General features: G+C 43.8%; 2 protein-coding genes across 2 annotated transcripts in view; both read right to left on the minus strand.

Moving 5' to 3' along the window:
* Positions 1-11712, minus strand: part of T265_14368 (hypothetical protein) — a gene marked incomplete at both ends in the record, with an annotated part of 27172 nt that extends 15460 nt beyond the window's left edge. Inside the window, 2 exons of the mRNA XM_009173353.1 lie at positions 1867-2296; positions 11365-11712. Coding sequence (XP_009171617.1) covers positions 1867-2296; positions 11365-11699 — 765 coding nt within the window. The remainder of the gene's footprint in view (positions 1-1866; positions 2297-11364) is intronic.
* Positions 11713-18613: 6901 nt separating this feature from the next.
* On the minus strand, positions 18614-19378 carry T265_07741 (hypothetical protein; the record flags this gene model as incomplete). The annotated part of the gene is made up of 2 exons (XM_009173340.1): positions 18614-18899; positions 18990-19378. The coding sequence occupies 2 exons, from the start codon at positions 19192-19194 to the stop codon at positions 18796-18798; spliced, it is 309 nt and encodes a 102-aa protein (XP_009171604.1).
* Positions 19379-19827: the final 449 nt, after the last annotated feature.

Here is a 19827-nt window from a genome sequence, read left to right on the forward strand (position 1 = left end):
CACACGTAAACAGGAGGAAATACGTGTCAGTGTGTATTAACAGCACACTTGTTCGTCTCCAGCTGGACACGGCATCAGACATCACGATCATCTCAAAAAGAACTTGGAAATTTCTTGGCAGCCCAGCATTAACCAGGACCAAACAAGCTGCACACAATGCATTCGGAAGTTTACTGAAACTCACCGGTGAGTTCAAATGTTCCATGACTCTTGGAGGTATCGCTGTAAGTAGGATTTGTCATGTGTCCGATCGTGCTGGATTGGACGTTAGGATCAGATTGGATTGACAAGCTAAACCTTTCGGACAGGCCACTGAATACTATCTGTTACAAGACACAGGCGACGAAACCGAACATATTCAAAAAGCTGCCTGACTCGTTTTGGAAGAGGAACTCAGAAGGTCGCAGCCCGCGCACTAAGACCCTGTCAAACCACCCTCAAGCAAATGGCCAAGCCAAGAGATTTGTGGATACTTTTCAACGAGCACTTTTGAAATCTCGAGGGGAGGGACCAACGGACGATCTACCTCCAAAAGGGGGAAATGTCAGGGCGCGCCCAGACAGAAGAAAAAGCACATGTGCAGAGAGTGACGCATCCCCAAGGTCATCATCGGTTCGACACGTCCGGAAAGTAGGTGAGCCGGCGGATCCCACCAAACACGGCCTAGCAACACACGACCAGCGTAGTGGGCCTGAGACTGTTCACGACCGGAACACCACCATTGGCTGTATGGAGCGAACAAGTGAACGGCCATATTTGGCCGTCTAGTCATCCTATATATTTACGCAGAGGCTCTGTACGTTTTTGTCCTGGCAATACAGCCGTGTCCGCAATTCTCTGTCTTCTCCCTATCGCGTAGTCTGGCGGGCGCAGCCGTAACCACCGCGCAAGATACAACAAGAACAGGGACATTTTCACAAAGCATTTTCACCTCAGTTTTAGGAGGCTTGCCTCCTCGAGCTTGGGAAGGGGTTTCGAACAAAAAGTGCATACAAAATTAGCCCTTTAATGTAAGTATTCCATTTTGGAAATTCCTTTAAAAAAAGCAATACTGTACCATTAACTTGGTGAAAAATTACCCTTCAAAAGGCTTAGAAAGTCCTGTAAAAAACAAAACAGATTATTCGGAACTGACCTAGCCCGTAAGAATACCAGTCGGATTTGGTCGTTAGTCCATAAAAACCACGTCAACTGCATATCTCAAACATATTGTGCACACTAGACCAGAATATTCTGTAAGTGACACATGTAAACTAATGACTACGATTCCATATCGCCATTGAATGCGCAGTAAGCTGAAAAGCTAGGGAGTATTTTATCCTTGTTTGGAAGCAGTGCGTAGCTCACGATGTTCCCGCCCTTCTGCCTGGTAGATGGACTATATATAACTTGGCCACGAGTTGTCGTATGAATAACTTGAGCTCATAAGAAAATTCCATCGAAGAGGTTCCATCGGTTAACTTCCATTGAGCCGACTATTTTGCTATCCAGTGTTCATTGGCTGCTTAAATCACGTGAAGAAAACCGTGTTGTGTCCCCTCTAGATACAAATTAATCATCTGTCTGATGGTTGCATTTTCTTGTTTGTTAACCAAATGACTGTCAATCTGTTCACCGAGCTTGGTGATTAACTCACAAACCTTTCGTCACCCAACTGGGACACATTACTAGTGGGCGGTTGAGTGGGTTAAAGTATCGAACCTTTCCATAAATACGTGAGGTAAGTGCTGCTTCTGATTACTAATAGGGATGAACCAACTGAATAGCGCTCCTCGGCTTTTCAGCAGAATGGAATCCGAATTAAAACCTCAAAATCCCCTTATTCCCTATAAAGTACTTTGGTAATGTGAACATTTTAATACTCACAGCCTCCTGGAACCCATAACGTGGCTCGGGCAGCTCATAGGTAGGCGCACCGACATCTGAAGCGGTCGACAGTTGCAGGAACGCCTGACGGATGGTAACCACATGGTGTAGCTCGGGTAAGGTAACCTTCGGGTAGGACAGTCCAATGTGATCGCAGCATTGTGTAATACGGGACCACAAGCGTCTGACTAGAGAACATATTCCAGGCCTATTGGCAATTAAATGTAGTTCAGTGGCTATGATTGACTCCCACAGGCAGGCAGTCCAGGACTGTTGACGAGCGAACACAGCCGACAAATTACCATGCAGTAACGCAGCCTCCGTAGAATCCATGGGAGGAGATGCGTGATTGTGGAACAACGGGAAGGCGTGGGGAGCATGCAGTAATGCTTGTCGATACAGCTCAGAAGAGCGCGATAATTTTCCAGACCTATGGTGAAACAAAGAAACTGAAGACGTTAATTCAGAAAGCGACTGGCTGTTGGTGACTGGCTACCTGCAGATGACATGGGAAGCGGCTGGAAATGATACCAGCATGTATGAATGTTTGATAGCAAAAAGGCCCTATACATGACAAAACGGAAGCTTATGGTAATGCCTTGCGCAACTATAAGGTAAAAAGACAATTTGAAATTGCGAACGAAAGGAGTGATCAAGAAAAAAGGCGCTTGATGCAACGGATAGAGTCCCTAGTCCATCCAATCATAAAAAGGTGAACGGAAGTAGTAATGCGGAAGGGTACCTAGTTCAATCATAAAGGCTTTTCGTACGAATCATGTAGGCGACATTGGATTCATGCCCGACACGACTTCCATTCATATAAGAACACAAAGAGCTATGTTTAGGTCGGTATCAGTTACATGTTCAAACTTGTCAGCTCTCCTAGATCGTAGAGTCGGAGTCCATGAGCATAGCGATCACGAATAATGAGGCCAAATTAGGTTCGAAAGTGTTTTGCTATTACTCGCTTTTGGTTCGAGGACGCGTTCAGGTCACAAAGCCTTCCGAAAAGGCAACATTAATTGGAATAGTGGGTTCGATAACCCAATAACTGGAAAAGTAAACGGCTTAATTCGTCTCAAAATTTTGCACTCGCCAATTGTGTCCTACTTGATCGGCACTTTTAGGAACCAACGAATTCTTAAAGTCTACAATCAGTCATCCTTCACTCATGCGTGTAAATGTTATACTTTCCAGTAGTTCTGACTGCACTCAAGCGACCTATAAGTGATTTCCAGTGCCGTTAGATGAATAACGGAACAAATATTGGGGCAGGTTTCAGTGCAGGTGCTTCAAAACTGAATAGTGACATGGCATTCATAAGTACAACCTAGCAGTGTTCGACAAGTGAAATAGGCTTGATTCGCCACACTAGTACGAAAGTTCACATAATTCACTGCGCTGAGCGACTCCCAATATTTTGTCAGTTTCGACTGACCTAAAAGTGTATCGGAGCTCTAAGATTAAGATCGCTACTTTCGATGAGGTAAACCATAAACGAGAACAAATAGCGAGTCTCGAGGTCCCATTTGGGATCAGGTGAGGGGATGTATTATCTTCAAATAAAATAAAACAGCGTGAAGAAGCTCAAGTAGATATGATGATGAAATAGCGCTCAAATAGTGAATGGTTCATGCAAGATTATATGAAAAAATAATAATTGACTGGGATGAAGCTAGCCTCTATGAAGAAAGTCCCCCCCCCCGAAATGAATGAAAGATAACAGAACAATGGTAACAGTAGCGGCGACAGAAAGAAACGTGTAGGAGGTAAACGGGTCCTACCTGATACCTTTTGTCACTAATGACGAGAGAAGTCAGAGTAAAACCTACAAATCTGGAACAACAACCCAGTGATTACGATACTGATAACAATAATGTTTTGTTAACGGTACAGGCAACGGCTTTCTGTTAGGCACTGAGGGGTATGCTAATTCCACCAACTACATGTACGGGTTCTCTCATCGTTTCACCAGTACTGCGTTCGTTCGAAGTTCGTTCGTTTCAGACTACACAAACTTGAAACCGCCATTCCAACGAGCCGTAGCTTAGCTGTCGCATAACGTTCCGACTAAATCTATAGTCTTTCGTTCTGTCTGCTTGTCGCTTCAGACGGAAAACGAAGTCATTCACCTATGAAATCAGCTCCTAGCTGAACGCATGCCACATTATTCGAAAATCCAAAAAAGCAATCTAAAAAGGAACGGGAAGTGTATATGGAAATTCAAAACATACAACAGAGAGGTGGTGGTGAGGAAAAGCAGACTAGTACGAGGGCGAAACAATTCTTCAGCATAGATCGACTTCCACCGCAGACCAGAATCGAGATGCGAAGAGAGAAACTAACGTGAGCAAGCAGGGAAGGTAAGTGTGATCCGGCGTCTGATAAATGAACTCATGCAAACATATTACCGGGATCATTCAAAACGACACTTACAGATAAAATAAAAACGAACCGTTTGACTTTTTATGTGCTTTAACCTCTGTTTTAAAAAAGGTCATGCTGTAACACCCGCGGTCATAAATTATCTCACAACCTTGTTACTCGTCAGTTGAAGAAATCAGGCCAGCCGAAATATTAAAAACTTGGAATTTCTTGCGACGGTAAAGTTCATTCTTTGAGTGATCCACAAAATATGACACAAGCTCTGTCCCAGCTGACGTTTTAATAAGGCGGACGAGTTACAGTGCTGTTATGACGTGAATGCCGATTGATGGCAATCAAATTGCCCAGCTCAGCGAAAAAACAATGGCCAACAGGCCAAGCGAACTACATTACAGAACTACGCACATCAGTGTGATCGACACTCATGTCAAATTCGCAACGGAATAGCTTAGCTCAGTTTATAAAACATCCAGCCATTTTAAACTCATCATTTTATCATCTCCCACGGGCTTTAAACGCAGTCCCGATCAGACTACGATCGGACTAACCACAGCACTTGAGACTTTAGTCGTTGAGCACGTAGGAATGGGGTGGGTTTTTGGAGCGTACGTTCACCTTCGCGACAATGAACTAAAAGTGGCAGGAAAAAATCTTGTGGGGTACAAAATCCGCGTTTGATTTTCTTCTCGAACTGTGGTACGCCATTCTATCTAATCCATGGACGAATCGGCACGGTCTTCTCATGAAGAAAGTGATTGCAATTTCCTTTCTTCATCAACTTGCTCAGGTGACAACAGCGGTATTGAATCAGGTAACCGAAACTACTTACCGGTAAAAAACGATGGCAAAAGTAATGAATATGTAGGTCAGCTCACAGTAACCGGTATTTAATATGCAACTTGCTCATTCAATTGATGTCACTTACAGCCGGGACATGAAAAGCGTTTGGCCTTCGTAACTCCTGTTGTAATTCCCCGCTTTATAATGTCCCATCGTTAGCAGAATACTAAAATTCCCTTGACTAACGGGTTTATGTTTTCATATCCATTTTTACATTACATATGCTTACCCTAACCCCGTTCCAAGGTTTCCAAGCAGTTGATTCGTTAGATCATTTTTGTACGACCCTATGGCGATGAAAGCGATGAAATGAAGCCATAACGAAGTCCGAGTGTTTATAATAAGGTCGGGATTCTATCGACTTTCAACGAAAATTAACTCAGGCAAATAGTCTTTACGACAGCTTTTCGGTCACTTGAACTGTCCAGCATGATAGTTATCGTCTTATCAAACTCGTTGGTCAACTTACTATGGGAATACGTTATGGGTTTCACGTAGCATATGCTATGGGTTTCACATTGCAACGAACACCGACCAATGAGGACACACGTGTCTGACAGGGTCGCACTAACCCAGTTCGGGCCAACAGTGAACTTCACTCGGAATGCACCCTATTCTCAGGACACTCCGGTAGACATGCGTGTAAATTCGAATCCACGCCTGCATCATCGGTATTGCTTCGCTTTGGTAAGCTGTCCACGAACACAACCACGTTGGCCAAGAACGACATACCAATCAGTGGACAAAAGGTGGAATATCAGTGAAGAATGTTCTTTTGGTGCCGCATATTGAAATAGACCAAGATAAAAAGGTATCGTACGTTGTACGTCCCCGAATCCCACGCTCTTCTCTCAACGCCAATAACTCTGGAGACCGTGTTGGTCTTCGTACCCCCACAATTTCCATAATAGTTTGGCATCGAAAATAGTACACGAATGTATCCTGCTCCCTTTCACTTGAGGTGTCCTCCACCCCTAACTGGACCGGTCACTTTAGCTAGAGTGAAAAGCACTGGACTCAAGTTTCATTATTTCTAAGGCTCATCAACAGCGCCTGTTTGTGATTGTATTGGGAAGTGAACGCCGATTAACTCACAAGTAAAGCAAGCATGACGCCATTTTCGCACAGAGGTAACGCAGGTAGATTGTCGAAAACCCCGGAACTACTCGCGGATTAATTTACATTGTTTACTAGGTTGCAAGCAACCGTGGCGCGAGAAGGATCATCAGTCGGCCAGTTGTTAAATTCCCCTGTTGTTCACACGCCTCCTGAGCACATGCACGCTCACCTCTTCATATACATTAATTCAGGTGTCCAGTACCTGGTAGTGACTTACTGTTGATGGGCCCGTTTTGCGCGCCCGTTGAACATATGAGCAAGTATACGCGTTGCTGATTAGCACTTACAGGGGCGACCTTCTCCCACTGGTGTGAACGCAAACGTAACAAGTCGCACAAACGCCAAAAAATGAGATGATTCTTTCCGAAAAAATTCGGAAAACATTTCTTGTATTTGTATATCCAGGATGTGACTAAAACCAGTGAGCATGCACAGACGGCGCCCTTCTGTGTTTGGTTTCAGTGACGGCGGCGGAGTTGAGCTATTTTCTCCGGATGAAAGACGAATAATCTAACCTAATGTAAACACAACTTCACAATGTTCGATGCCACTTTCCACTTGGAAGTTTTGGTAACACAAATGTCTGGAACACCAAACAAATGTGACAAAAGTTTAGTTACATAGCGGAACACTGATACAACTTTTCGGCTTGTCTATAGTCTACGTGTGAAGTTGATCAAGTGAGCCTAAGACGACGGTATATAAATCAAACATAAACTTATAACTTCATAGTTTTGATGAGGTGATGAAGAATGAAATGCAGCTTACTCTCGCAGACTTTGATCAGAAGTGTGCAGAGAACAATAGACCCTTTAAATTTCCTGGGCCCATATTTTGGCTTCAAACAAGGGTGTTCGTTTAAAATGGCGAATTCCCCTGTTATTCCACCGGATCTTTTACGTCTTAACGGTTCGAAGCCATTGTAGGTTGGAACGGAATGTATTGTGTGCGCAGCGCCTTATTCTTTATTCCTTATGAGTAGTTAAATCTGAGGAGAGGCCGTATGGTCAGGAACTCGTGGAATCAGAACAGTCAGGAAAATGATTGGTAAATTTATTCCAGGGTAAAGTTTCACTTCCGACGCAAAATCTTCGTCAGTGAATAAGTTACCAGACTGTGTCTTTTAAAGCAGAGACTGAACCAATCGGTAAGACACCTTACCGAGAAAACGCTTAATCATTGTGAAGTTTTGGCTAGAATGGATTTTTGTTGGATAGTGCGGTTGAGTAAGGAATAAACCGGGAGTGACCCTTTTTGTTCAAACCAATCGAGCCCAAGATTTATCTCGAACGTCGCTAACAGTTTTGGTTGTCTTAAGGTAAGCCAGCACTACAACAAGTGGGCTAGCGGAAAGAGGTACATGAGATCTTCGGGGTGCATTTTCCACCTTAGATCTAAATCCTCTTGCATGGTACTTGCACACCGCCACGTTTCACCCACGCTAATCTGAAACCTATCTACACGACAGCCAGTTCTACATACTACATTCTATCCATGCTAGGGAACTGCAACTGAAAACAGCGCACTTCGACACGGTTTTTAGTTGAGAAACTGGACTGAACAGATTGAACGCTGAGACGCTTGATAATTTCCACTACCTCTGCCATCATTGAGAGTGGTATGAATCGTAAACCATGCCTCGAAACTTCCATATTTTCTAAATCTACTCTCACTTGTATGTAATGCATCTAATGCCACCACCACCACACTTGATATTTATAGGCATTTCTTAATAGCATGTGCACTCTTCTCCTGTGCTCACCAATTCTGGTGTGCAGTTCCATGACTGTCCGTCTTATGTGGGCCTCAGCATACCTCAGTCTATTATGCATTCAGTTTCTAGTCCTTCAACCAGGATGACAAGCCTCCAATTGCATCGACACTGAGTGTAACGTTAATCCAATATGGAACACTACTCTAATATTGTCTGTGCCTAGCAGCCTCCGAGTAACCTCCGATTTCCAGCCCTGCATAAAACGATAACCGTATCACTGCACTCCTCACTTAGTCTTGGTACCGCAGAAAATGTCCTTTTCAACCGTCGCTTCACCAAACTGCCTTGAAGTCTATACACTCATTTGCAAACTAATTTATTTGGTCGAGAGACAGTCGTCCTATCTCTCCAATCAAAGCAGCACTGCACTCACACGTGGACTAGTATCCACAATGTTCGTTCGCACGGCTTCAGGCATACCACACTTCCACATGTCACATAAGACTGGTGAAAAAATGAAAAGTATCATTTACCAGAAATGAAACAAATATGAATGGCTCCTTTAACTAATCGTTCGCTCATTCTAAATCGGTGTACGCTAGTGTAGTGTCATTGCTTAGTCGAGTCAGGCTGCTATGTACAGAGGAATCCGAAAGAATAGCGCCTCCAGCCGTGTTCAAAAACAGACTTCAACGCATGTATATCTTTGTAATGTACTACTCATAAGGTTACCGAAAATCGATCGACAGCCCACGACCGGTTTCGCCCTTTTCGGGGCTCATCAGGTAGGCGCAGTCCCCGGGTTTCCGTCAACCTTATGTTCTACTTGAAACCTGAGAACATCACAAACGAGAGATTCGGCTGGGTACCAGGTGCGTCTCTCGAAAAACCAAATTAGTTTGCAAGAGTGTATGTTTGCTAATTTCGTGCAATTTTGGTTGACGGAAACCCGGGGACTGCGCCTACCTGATGAGCCCCGAAAAGGGCGAAACCGGTCGTGGGCTGTCGATCGATTTTCGGTAACCTTATGAGTAGTACATTACAAAGATATACATGCGTTGAAGTCTGTTTTTGAACACGGCTGGAGGCGCTATTCTTTCGGATTCCTCTGTACATAGCAGCCTGACTCGACTAAGCAATGACACTACACTAGCGTACACCGATTTAGAATGAGCGAACGATTAGTTAAAGGAGCCATTCATATTTGTTTCATTTCTGGTAAATGATACTTTTCATTTTTTCACCAGTCTTATGTGACATGTGGAAGTGTGGTATGCCTGAAGCCGTGCGAACGAACATTGTGGATACTAGTCCACGTGTGAGTGCAGTGCTGCTTTGATTGGAGAGATAGGACGACTTTTCTCAAACTTGAGGAGCAAACGTATCCCCGGTGGGTCGTCAAAACAAAAACTTCAGATGGCCGTAACCATGGTGGTGGTGGTTTCAGAAGCCACGTGTGCATGCCCCATTGACTGCGAGCCATCTACTCGAGACATACTGTACCTTAATCGCGCAACTGACTGCTCTAGATCTGAGAGAACCCTACGCGAAACGTTTTCTATACAGCCCAACGAATTACCGTTATACACTACCGGCCCATATTGTATGAGTGCTAACGGACTCCCGTACCAAGTATCATTTCTGTGGTTCTCAGGATGAAATTTTACGGCCATTAGGTCCGAAACAGTAAACTGTATTCACTATCATACATTTTCGGTTATGTAGTTGATAATGAATTGAACGAAACCAACTGGGAAAAAAGCCACGATATTTATCCCCATGAGTGGCCTATGGCCGGTGTATAATCGCCCACTTTTTGTCTACTCGTGAGTAACTCGATGAAATTCCTAGTTCAGTTTTCAGTTCGCCACTGCACCCACGCATTAAGAGGAATGAACGTCCAGTCCAATGGACAGACCGGAAAAATTGCGTTTCATCCGGAACTACACAGAGACGATTGAAAATGAGTTTATCCCTAGATGAGCAGGGTTATTTACCGATAGTTTCAGTTGTTCTATAATGTGTTTCACAGCAGCTCCTGTTCACCATAGCTCTAAATTCCCAGAAATGACGGATCCAACAGCTTCTGAATAGGTCAGAATGTATGGTGAAGGGCATCAATGAGAGAGAACCAAGGTGATCACAAGGTAGCCTGTGTTCACTGCAGAAATTAACTGCCGAAATTAACTGCGTCATCCATGTTTGCTATGTTTATGTATTTACAAGAATCTGGTCACTGAGGTTCTGCTGCTAAAGTTTATTTTAACGTAGTTTGTGGACGGAGATACGCCTTTCTGGTACTCGAGGCATTTTAGAGGCTTCGCTATTAGGACATCAGTAACGCAGTGGAACAGGTCCGTACGCAATCATTCAGTGAGGTAAGGAACGACCATGGAATAACATTTAGATACGAGGAACCAGCGAACTGTCAGCTTGCCATGTCACTATGTATGTGACCACCACCACAGTGGTGGAGTAAATCTCAAATAGACTAGCTTTGAAGAATGAAATCAAGCACTCTAAGAAGATGGTGCAATATGAGAGAAAGTCGGAAAACTTGAGTTCGGAGACGTGCACAAGGTTTCCCTGAGCCCATATAGGAAACACCGCTGCAAGAAAAGGCAACAAAGTAAGGGAGTAAAATTAAACAAAGTACTTGCTCTCCCCAACGATTCCAAGTGGTAACACCCAAAACGGCCGCATAATTGCCAAATATCTAAGTTATTTATCATCAACTAATACAGACGAACATGTATGGAATTTTCAAAGTTGTAAGAAAGAAGCAGCATTGTTGACCGATTTCACAACTAATAATGCCTGGCTCGTGAAATTCAAACCTCTTAATTATACCTGCAGTCGATTTTTAGGTATCGAAGTGAATGAAGTATCTGCCAATAGAGCAAGCCACTGGGATGAAAATATGTATTCACCCGAATCTCATTCGTAAAAAGTTTTAACAACATAATTAAAGGGTAGAAAAGACCTCAAAAGGGTATCTCCAGCATTGTTTATTGCTTTAAAGTTTTCGTGAGGAACACACCCAGATGAGATAAATGTGTTTCTTATCATGACGTAGTTTGGATATAACTGGTCAAATGACTAGAAGAAAAATCAATAAATTCACCCCTTATACACATGCGCCTGAATATGTTATGTAGGCTAACTAACTAACTGATCGGTAGAGAATCTCTGAAAGCACATCCGTAAAAGCCGTCAGGAAGGACACTGCCTCTGCTGATGGGTGTCTCCTAGGGGTTTCTTTTATTGTTGATGTCATCGTGGATTAGAAAAATGCAGGCCCCGTGACAACTTGCAACCCAATAATCAGTCTTTGTCCTAAGTTCCTTAACCTAGTGCACTAAAAATAAATATTTGAAGGTGCGTATCTCCACAGAATCCATGGAAACTATAAAACGATGACTGACCACTTTAGAACTTACCTGAAAAAACGGTTTCCTGATTCTCGGAATTGTCTGGCTTTTTCAACATTCTTGACCTCCACTTCGCCCGATGACAAATCTTCGATGAAACATAGGATACGGCGCAGTCCCTCAGAAGCTTCTTTGTCCTCGATATACTTAACGATACTGTGATAGTATCTTGCGGCTGTCTGTGTTGAATTGGCGCCCTCAGCCATTTGGCTATAGAGTGTGGAAGTCTGACAATCGAACGGTTTTTTAAGCAAACGCTCAGCAAGCTTGTCGTTCTTCTTAACAATGTTTAGTTCGATGTCCAACAGACGAGACCACAAAGAGCTGACCAGGTCAGCCGGCATTGCGAAATTTCAGGCTACAAAATCAAAAATATAGCTATTAAGTGGAAAGCACCTACAGAAACTAAAAAATGCATTACAAAAAACACCGCAACCGATATTTCGTTTTAGTGGGAGGGTATAGGAACCATCCGTATTGCTAAACACTACAGCAGAAAGTTCTCAATAACGGGTAGCTGCAGGAAGCCACCAGACTCTACTCTGATGTGCGACAATCTATGCTTCTTACATTAATCTTCTGATAGAATTCGGGCGGCTTACTGTCGAACACGTGAAGTGGCCTTAGATAGGCAAGTTTCAGTTTATTATATTGTTTCTTGTTATCTACCAAGAACACAGCCGTCAGCACACATCACGGGACAGATATCAAATGACTGTATAACCGTCTTCCGGGCGTATCCAACCAAATGCAGGGCCCATTCCTGCACATATGTATCAATGGGTGAGAACTTAGCCTACCGTTATCCTGGTTATCCATCCGATCTATAAATCTTTTCTCATCATAGGTAACCTGTTTTCCCAGAAAACCGTATATTAGATTACTCGAACCTATATGAAGCCCGTGAAGAATTTGCATTTTTCTATCCTATCTATAACCCTTTTTAGTAAAGTCATATCGGCTAGCATCACATGGGAAACAATCGCACAGAATTCGTTGTAACGAGAATATTTCACAGCACAATTCGAGTAGTACTTCCCGAGGTTCAAGAATAACTGTGTTGCGAGCTGTCCATTGGAACGTTATATACGAAAGGGGAAACATAGTGCTCTAGAACCAGAGGAGTAAATCAAAGGATAGCCAACTAAGCACTTCTTGGGAGACAAAACATCTGGTTGGACATCATCGTACTCTAGGGATTAATATGTCAACAGACTAATTGTTACCAAATTTTTAAACTCATTGTCATCCTATCTTTCTTTGTGCGACGCCACTGTGCCCATCATCCTCTGCGTACTACATTAACAGTTACGCAGTAATAGCCCACAGGGCAGATTGCCGTACACGAGAAATGACGTAAATGGGATTTCTGATTGAACACCAGCTTGTGAACACCAGGCTAGCAGACATTCAGAAGAGTTTGGGATGTTCATATGCAGAAATCTCGGGAACTAAAAAATTCAGAGAGTACTGGAAGCTGTCTCCGCAATATAGCAAGAGTTTAATTTTTCCGCAATTCATTGTGGCCTTTGTTGTCTTAAGTTCGTAACCAGAAGTCTTGATATGACTTTCTAAACGCAGCTGAATGTCCGTTCCAGCAATATTACTTTCAACATACCACGAACTTGGTTAAGCATCCTCAAATGGTTTTCATTTTGGCAGACATGGTACAAAAACAGCGGTTGTAACAGTCTCACTTCGGAATTAGAAACTTCTCAATTAAATCTACCAAATGAGACGGTGCTGAGTACAGCTAATATGAGTGACAAACTCGCGTAGTTTTATAACATTAAAAAACGGCGAAAGATATATAGCCTACCATCACTTAGATTCACTTACGCACTCTCAAGAACTATGAACAGTAGATACAAAACATGTGAGTTGAAACAAGTGCAACAAAGCAACGGGATAGACCATGAGTGCATTACGGATCAAACCGATATTTCGACAAATTGGAAAACAATTCCGGTGATCGCGACTACCCATAACAGAAAATACAATATGATGTTCAACCACTACCCATCGTCTGCCCATCGTCGACTTAAGCCCCACAGAACCCTCCGCTATCTCCCTGGACAACAATGATACGTGTCTTAGGGTAACCGCACTTGGAGCAATCACATGAAGGGATCCCAGAATTGCGATTTAATGTGAACAGATGAAACTATCTATCACAGCCAAGTTACCAGTGTAAATAGTCGTATTTCACTACTTTTCCCGCATTCTATAATTATCAAGGTGCAGTTTTGAGACAGAACACAGATTCTTATCATTATCCCTTAGTAATAGGTTCTCGACAGTAGTTTTTTGTTTGGTCTGCTGACAATCGCATATCGTCAGTCCCAGACATGATACAGTGGTTCCATATTTTGAGGAGACCTGGTTGAAAAGGTCCCTGAAAAGAGGTCTTTATCAGAAGGATACGAAAAAATTCCTATACGTATGTTAAAACCGGATAAATTTGAAATAAACTATTCGCGTTGGGGGGAACTGCTGTTTTGTTTGTGCTACCTACTGCATTCTTATGTGGTCCGTTTAGAATGTAGTTCCCGTACAATGTGCATTAAACACAGCATGCTTTTAGGCCCCCGAATTCGCAGTTTCATTAAACCGGGTGCTCTGTGACTTTTCCCGTAGTCCTAAAACAAATCCCTTTTTATAGACGTAATACATTCCTGCACTACTACATACTGCAGAGCATCATAAACGAAGTATTAACCTGGGTTCCAGGTGAGTCTCCCGTCAAAACCAAGTTGATATGCAAATGGATGCATTTCGTTAGGTCTCTTTTTACCTGTCATTCAGTATTTTCGTTTTTTAAGGATGTTTTGTTGAAACACTTCAGATTTGACGTGGCGTGAAAAAGTTATCTAGGAAAAAATAGTGAACATGATTTTCCTGCTAACCCAACCTTGAATGCAAGCTGAAGATAGGAATATCGGATTTCATTCACCACTCCCCTATGCCTAGGTAATGCAAAGGGATAATCAAAATTAGGTTAAATGCATAAATTATTTGTGTCAGTATAGTCTATCTGTGTCCTAAAGAGAGCCTACTTGATAACCAGTCCAAAAGTTGAGGCATTGACTTGAGCCGGAGAACAAATACTCATGATTCCGTGCAAAAAAATTCACAGGGAGGGCAAACTTGCTTGATACAATGAGACTTGCAATGGGGGACGAAATAAACCACTCTACTTTTACCAGTGCGGTTCAAGAGTGAGTGAACCGGGTCGCCCATGATCTAAGGAACAACTTCAGGGAGTAGCAAATAAAAAGTGTAATGACTCCAATAATTGCGAAAAACGCTGCTCTACATCGATAATTGTCAAAGCCTAGTATAAACTGGACAATATGCCATGACGTCTCTTAAACTCAACTTCGAAGAGCAGGAACGTGTTTCTCGTAACGTGATCACCTAACGACCTGGGCTAGTTAGCTGGATTACTAGCCACACAAGATAGTTTCCACCGGGTACAAGAGTTCGCAGAACTTTTACATATGCGTATCGTTAACGAAAAACCTGTGATAACGAACATTGAGCTCACGCACTACGGTGCATGACCTCATGGTATACCGTACTACACACAACCTATGCGACCATCCCTGCTTGTGGAAAGGTTAACTGTCAAGCTACCTTTTGGTAGTTTTAGGAATGCGAACTAGCGGCAGCTAAAATCCGACATCACGCCCTAACATAATGGAACCAAGTGCCATGGTCCTAGTTCCACATTTCTGGGGGGAAGGTGGTTCATTTTTTAGTGAACAACGTCTGACTTTGCCAACAATTTCTGGTGCCCCTGGGGAATCGGTCCCCCAACTCGATGGTAAGGTCCGCGTGACTATAACAAACCTCCTTTAATGGCAAGTTTCCTATTCAGGAGGAGTACACTTTGACGATTATCTGGTGAGCTTTTTCTGCATGGGTTTTCCCCTGCAGCATGCTCAATTCTTCTACACAAAGTCATAGTACTACAAAGATTACAGGTCGTTCGCATCAAAATTTCCATCTGAACGTTACTTAACATGTAATCGTTAGAAGGGGATGTATGAATTACAACTCCTGAAGTGCGTTGTCATTGGCACCAACAAATCTGAATGAAACTGATGGGAACGTCAACTTTAAAATCGCGCTGGGATCGGCGAATACCGTAGGGTAAATGTGCAGCTTACCAAAGGCAATATTTCACATTTCTGGACAAGTCACTACCAACCATTTTAGGGATGAATGTTGTTACTCCTTTGGGCAATGGAGATTAGAAGACTAAATGAGTAGGATGCTCATTGGCAGATACTATACGCCCATGGCCATGCTCTCTGGCCGATGGAAAAATTTAGTTATACTCCGGTGATGCGCAACGCTTCAGAAAGGAAGCTATCAAAAACAGCGTTCACTGGCAGTTGAACGGTTGCGTATCTAACGGACTACAAATGTCGATACTGTCTGAAAAGTGGAAATATTCGCCAAATACACACACGATCGGATTCACCCTTCTTGGAGCTCGTGTTGTGGTTACCGGGTATATGGATGTGCAACCAAGTACAGTTAATGCTGCTGAGGCTCCTGGTCGACATTATCACTCGACGAACTGTTGGACTTCAGGTTAGAAAGACGCTTGCGCGGGTCCAGAAGCTGAGATGAAAGAGGCGAGAAACCCTGAAAACGTGCATAAACTACTAGGGCTGATGCGCGCAACCGGCTCGAAAAGGCTTCTGGTGCGTGAAACAATCACTGACAAAAGTAGCTCGCTTATCTCATCTACATCATTGTATTGAATAATGTTAACAACTAAACTGACCACCTGCAGTTGCTCAGACGGATTCCCGAACCCCAACGTAGTCCTGGACAGTGAACGTGGAACTTACAACGACCATGGAAATAAGTCAGTGCCTTTTTCCCCGCAAGTCTCAGCGAGCTGCTGGTCCTGACGAACCCCCATTCAATATTTACAGACTGTAATGAAATCTTCAGTTTATGCTTGTCTAACTTACTTGCCTGTATCTGGGGGGGAAGGGACTGTCTCAACCGAATAGCGAGAGTCGATAGTGGGTAGGGTCTTCAAAAAGGTTGCCCGCAGTGTAATCAAAAAAAGAGTGAACTTGACTTCAATTGTAACCATACTCTCCGTCGCTCATCTCACATCGTCCTTTGAAAGTGCGTGAAGACATGGCCCGAGAACGACATCAGGATTGTGGCCGGGAAGGGGTTGCATGGATCACACCTCCTTGAAAACATGGTACGGCGCAGAAATGGGAGCTTGGTACAATGCAAAAAGGACTAGTTTCACAACCCCCATACCACAACAATAAGCCAGTAATCACCACGTCATCGCGTTCAAGGTGAAAGAAGGCTCACAACGATAGCCAGCTGACCAGCGGCGTCAAGGGCTCACAAGAGGCTTTAAACTGGGCTTAAAGCAATCTACCTGGCTGGCACATGCGTCGTGGTTCAGCTACTATCAGCTCGTAAATTCATCTCGAATGACAACCGTTCGTTGACCCATGCATCCACCATCACTCATTTTTGTCATTTGGGCGTTTAGCTGCCATGCTGCCCACCGGAAGTACCAGGATTGAAATGCTTCCAGGTTGCCTAAGTCAGCGCAGCAGCAGTCGAGGGTAACGTGATTGGATTTCAATCATTGCCTTCAGCTTCACTTCTGAGGATGAACCTCTGGCTAATCACGTCGAGTGTACATGTACCCAAGCAGCTGTCTCTAAAACCCTGGTCTATCAGGCTGTCCCCTTGCTCACTATGAATGAAACTCCACAACTGCGGCACGGATATTCGAGAACTAGAGGTGGCGACGTGGGATATTACGAAAGTTAAACGAAGAGGGCCCCAAGTCAGGCAGCATCACAGACACCAAGTCCGTCCGCATCAGTTCGCTCACGCGTTCCGCAAGTCGATCGATGAACTCGTGGGTAGAGTCCTCAACTGAAGACTCTGCTAAAAGTGATGTCGCCGTCAACTGAAAGCATGGCTTCATAGGGTAGCCGAACGACTTAATCTCCAATCTGTTTAGAGTAAATGTCGATGGACCTATGACAAAGTTGCGACCCGTGTCGATCATGTGGCTAATAACGGAGCGGGGGCAACTGAGATCCCGGATCATCTCACCAAAATAAAACACAGTGAGGTGAATTAAGTGACCAGCCATACCGACTTCACCACCTCCTCGCCACGATTGCGAGGCCACACAGAAGTGGCCAGAAAACTTCGCTGCGGGGACCCAGTTGAGTAGGGGTGTAGACATAACAAGACAGCAGTCGTCAGCTGAAATGTAAGCGTAAGTCCGAAGGCTAATCCACGGTGGACTGATCATCCCTATCGATTGCCCTACAAGGTGAGACCTGGTTTGTGGCTAATACCTGATAGACCGGCCTCACACTTTTGTACGCTGAAAGTAAACCACCAAACTATGCTATGATGCCCAACTACATTCATCCCCGTCAAGCTTGACAGCGACGCATGATGAAACAATGAATGATGCAATGAGTGAGCAATTAGCTCTGGCACAAGTGAAGTGCGTATCGTTGTCCCTGACCGTTCATCAATGACACTCTGCTGTCTCTATGCTCACGTACACTCCAAGACGGTATAGCCGGCATATGGATACAATGAACTAACCGCATTGGTGTCATGTACCCGCCAGCTGAATTCCACTACGTAATATACCCACTTGAAAGTCACAACGGGACGAGACATCGTGAGTGCGCCGTTGGGTTCGCGAACTGATGAGACGTTTGCAGGCCTATTACCAAGCTCGGCGGATAGATCGACTGTCATCTGATCAACAGCCAAATCATAGCGTTCATTACACTGATGTCGGAAAACCACTGAACTAGAGGAGGAATTCGAATCTGATGTGATGAACCGGGTGTTACATGGAACGTGTCAGTGTACTACACTCAAAAGTGACACGGGTTGAGCTTCACGACAATGTGGAGGGAGTCATTTTCATCAAGTATGACAGCAACTCAATAATCACAGTAAACTTTGACAGGTTGAAATGTATCATGCAGGTTGCAAATATTTCATCCAAACAGACGGCAGCAGAGCTGCTGAGTTGCACATAGGTACGTGGAGTTTCGATTGTTACATATATGTTACGTAACCGGTGGGTTTTAGCAAGGTGAAGGGTGTGCTGGATAACATCCGTGGTTTTCATTATTCAGGGGTTTTCGAGATATAAGGAGATATAAGTAGAAGTCTCACCAATCTTGTTTACTCCACGCAAACCACACTTACCATACAACGCTCAGCCAAAAATGATCACATTCCAAATGAAGAAATCGACTAGCTCCAAAAAAACACCAAGACATGCTGCAAGACAAGACAGTAATTTACACAGAAATGTAAGAGTTTATTTGGCACTGTCGGATTCATAAAAAGAAATAAGGGTTGAAAAAATTCTGCTACACGTTATGCTTCCACTGATTAATGTGGCTTTGGTACATGTCCGTCTACATAAAAATTCCGAGTTGCTTTCGGCAAAGTAATTGTCATCCCATCCAATTCCTTGGTGAGATAGATTTGACAGGCTGGAAGGCGTAAAGAAATTTTTCAGAAGGCAAAAACGCGCAGCATGGGTCAAACAAGGAGTAGGACAATAGAGAAATAAAGAAGCTTACATAATCTGGAGTTATCTCGGAGAAACACGGCCAAGTCAAGCATATCCTCTTCTTCTTCCACAGGCTCCGGCAACATGTCATAGTAGGGAGAGCTGACATACACATGACAGGTTGAACAAGCTAAGGATGCCTCACAAGCGCCCTCAATCTCAACATTGTGCCGATGAGCGAGATACATCAAATTGTCGCCGACCTTGCCCTTCATTGTGGATTGACTGCCATCGCGCCCAATGACATTCACGGTGACCCTGCATATGATGGGTATCAGTGTGCGAAGAAAACCTTACACATCATCCGGGCTTGTTGGTTCCTTCTGTTCATACTCCCCGTGTCTGAGTAATCCTCAAGGAAGTAACATTGAAGCACTGACTAGGATGGACTTACTAGTCACGTGCACATATCTCGGCAAAAACGCGTTTAAAACTGACTTGGTGCTATTAGACACTCGGGAAAACATATTAGATGGATAACAGGAGATCAGTAGCCTGAAAAAGATATGATAATTAAAAGTTGGAGACGTCGGTGATTGTTAAAAAGATCACGTCCATGGGGTGCGGTGAGTGTAATGGGCGCCACCACAAACCTAAACCTTTCCAAGAAAGTTCAAAGAACATGGATCTTCATCACATTCAAGCTTCGCATCGACGTGAAGCTGAAGCTTGTGGTGCCGAGCGATGTTGCGGGAGATAGATCAAAATAAAATCGGAAATAGCCAGAACTAAAAACCCGCCTACGCAAAAACCACCAGACAACACGAAGCTCCAAAACGGAAAAACCCGGGTGGTTTATTACGATTTGAATATTCCAATCCGAAGATGGACCAAGTGGTTAGAGCGCG

This window comes from Opisthorchis viverrini, assembly GCF_000715545.1.
Source record: "Opisthorchis viverrini unplaced genomic scaffold opera_v5_181, whole genome shotgun sequence".
Taxonomy (NCBI): domain Eukaryota; kingdom Metazoa; phylum Platyhelminthes; class Trematoda; order Opisthorchiida; family Opisthorchiidae; genus Opisthorchis; species Opisthorchis viverrini.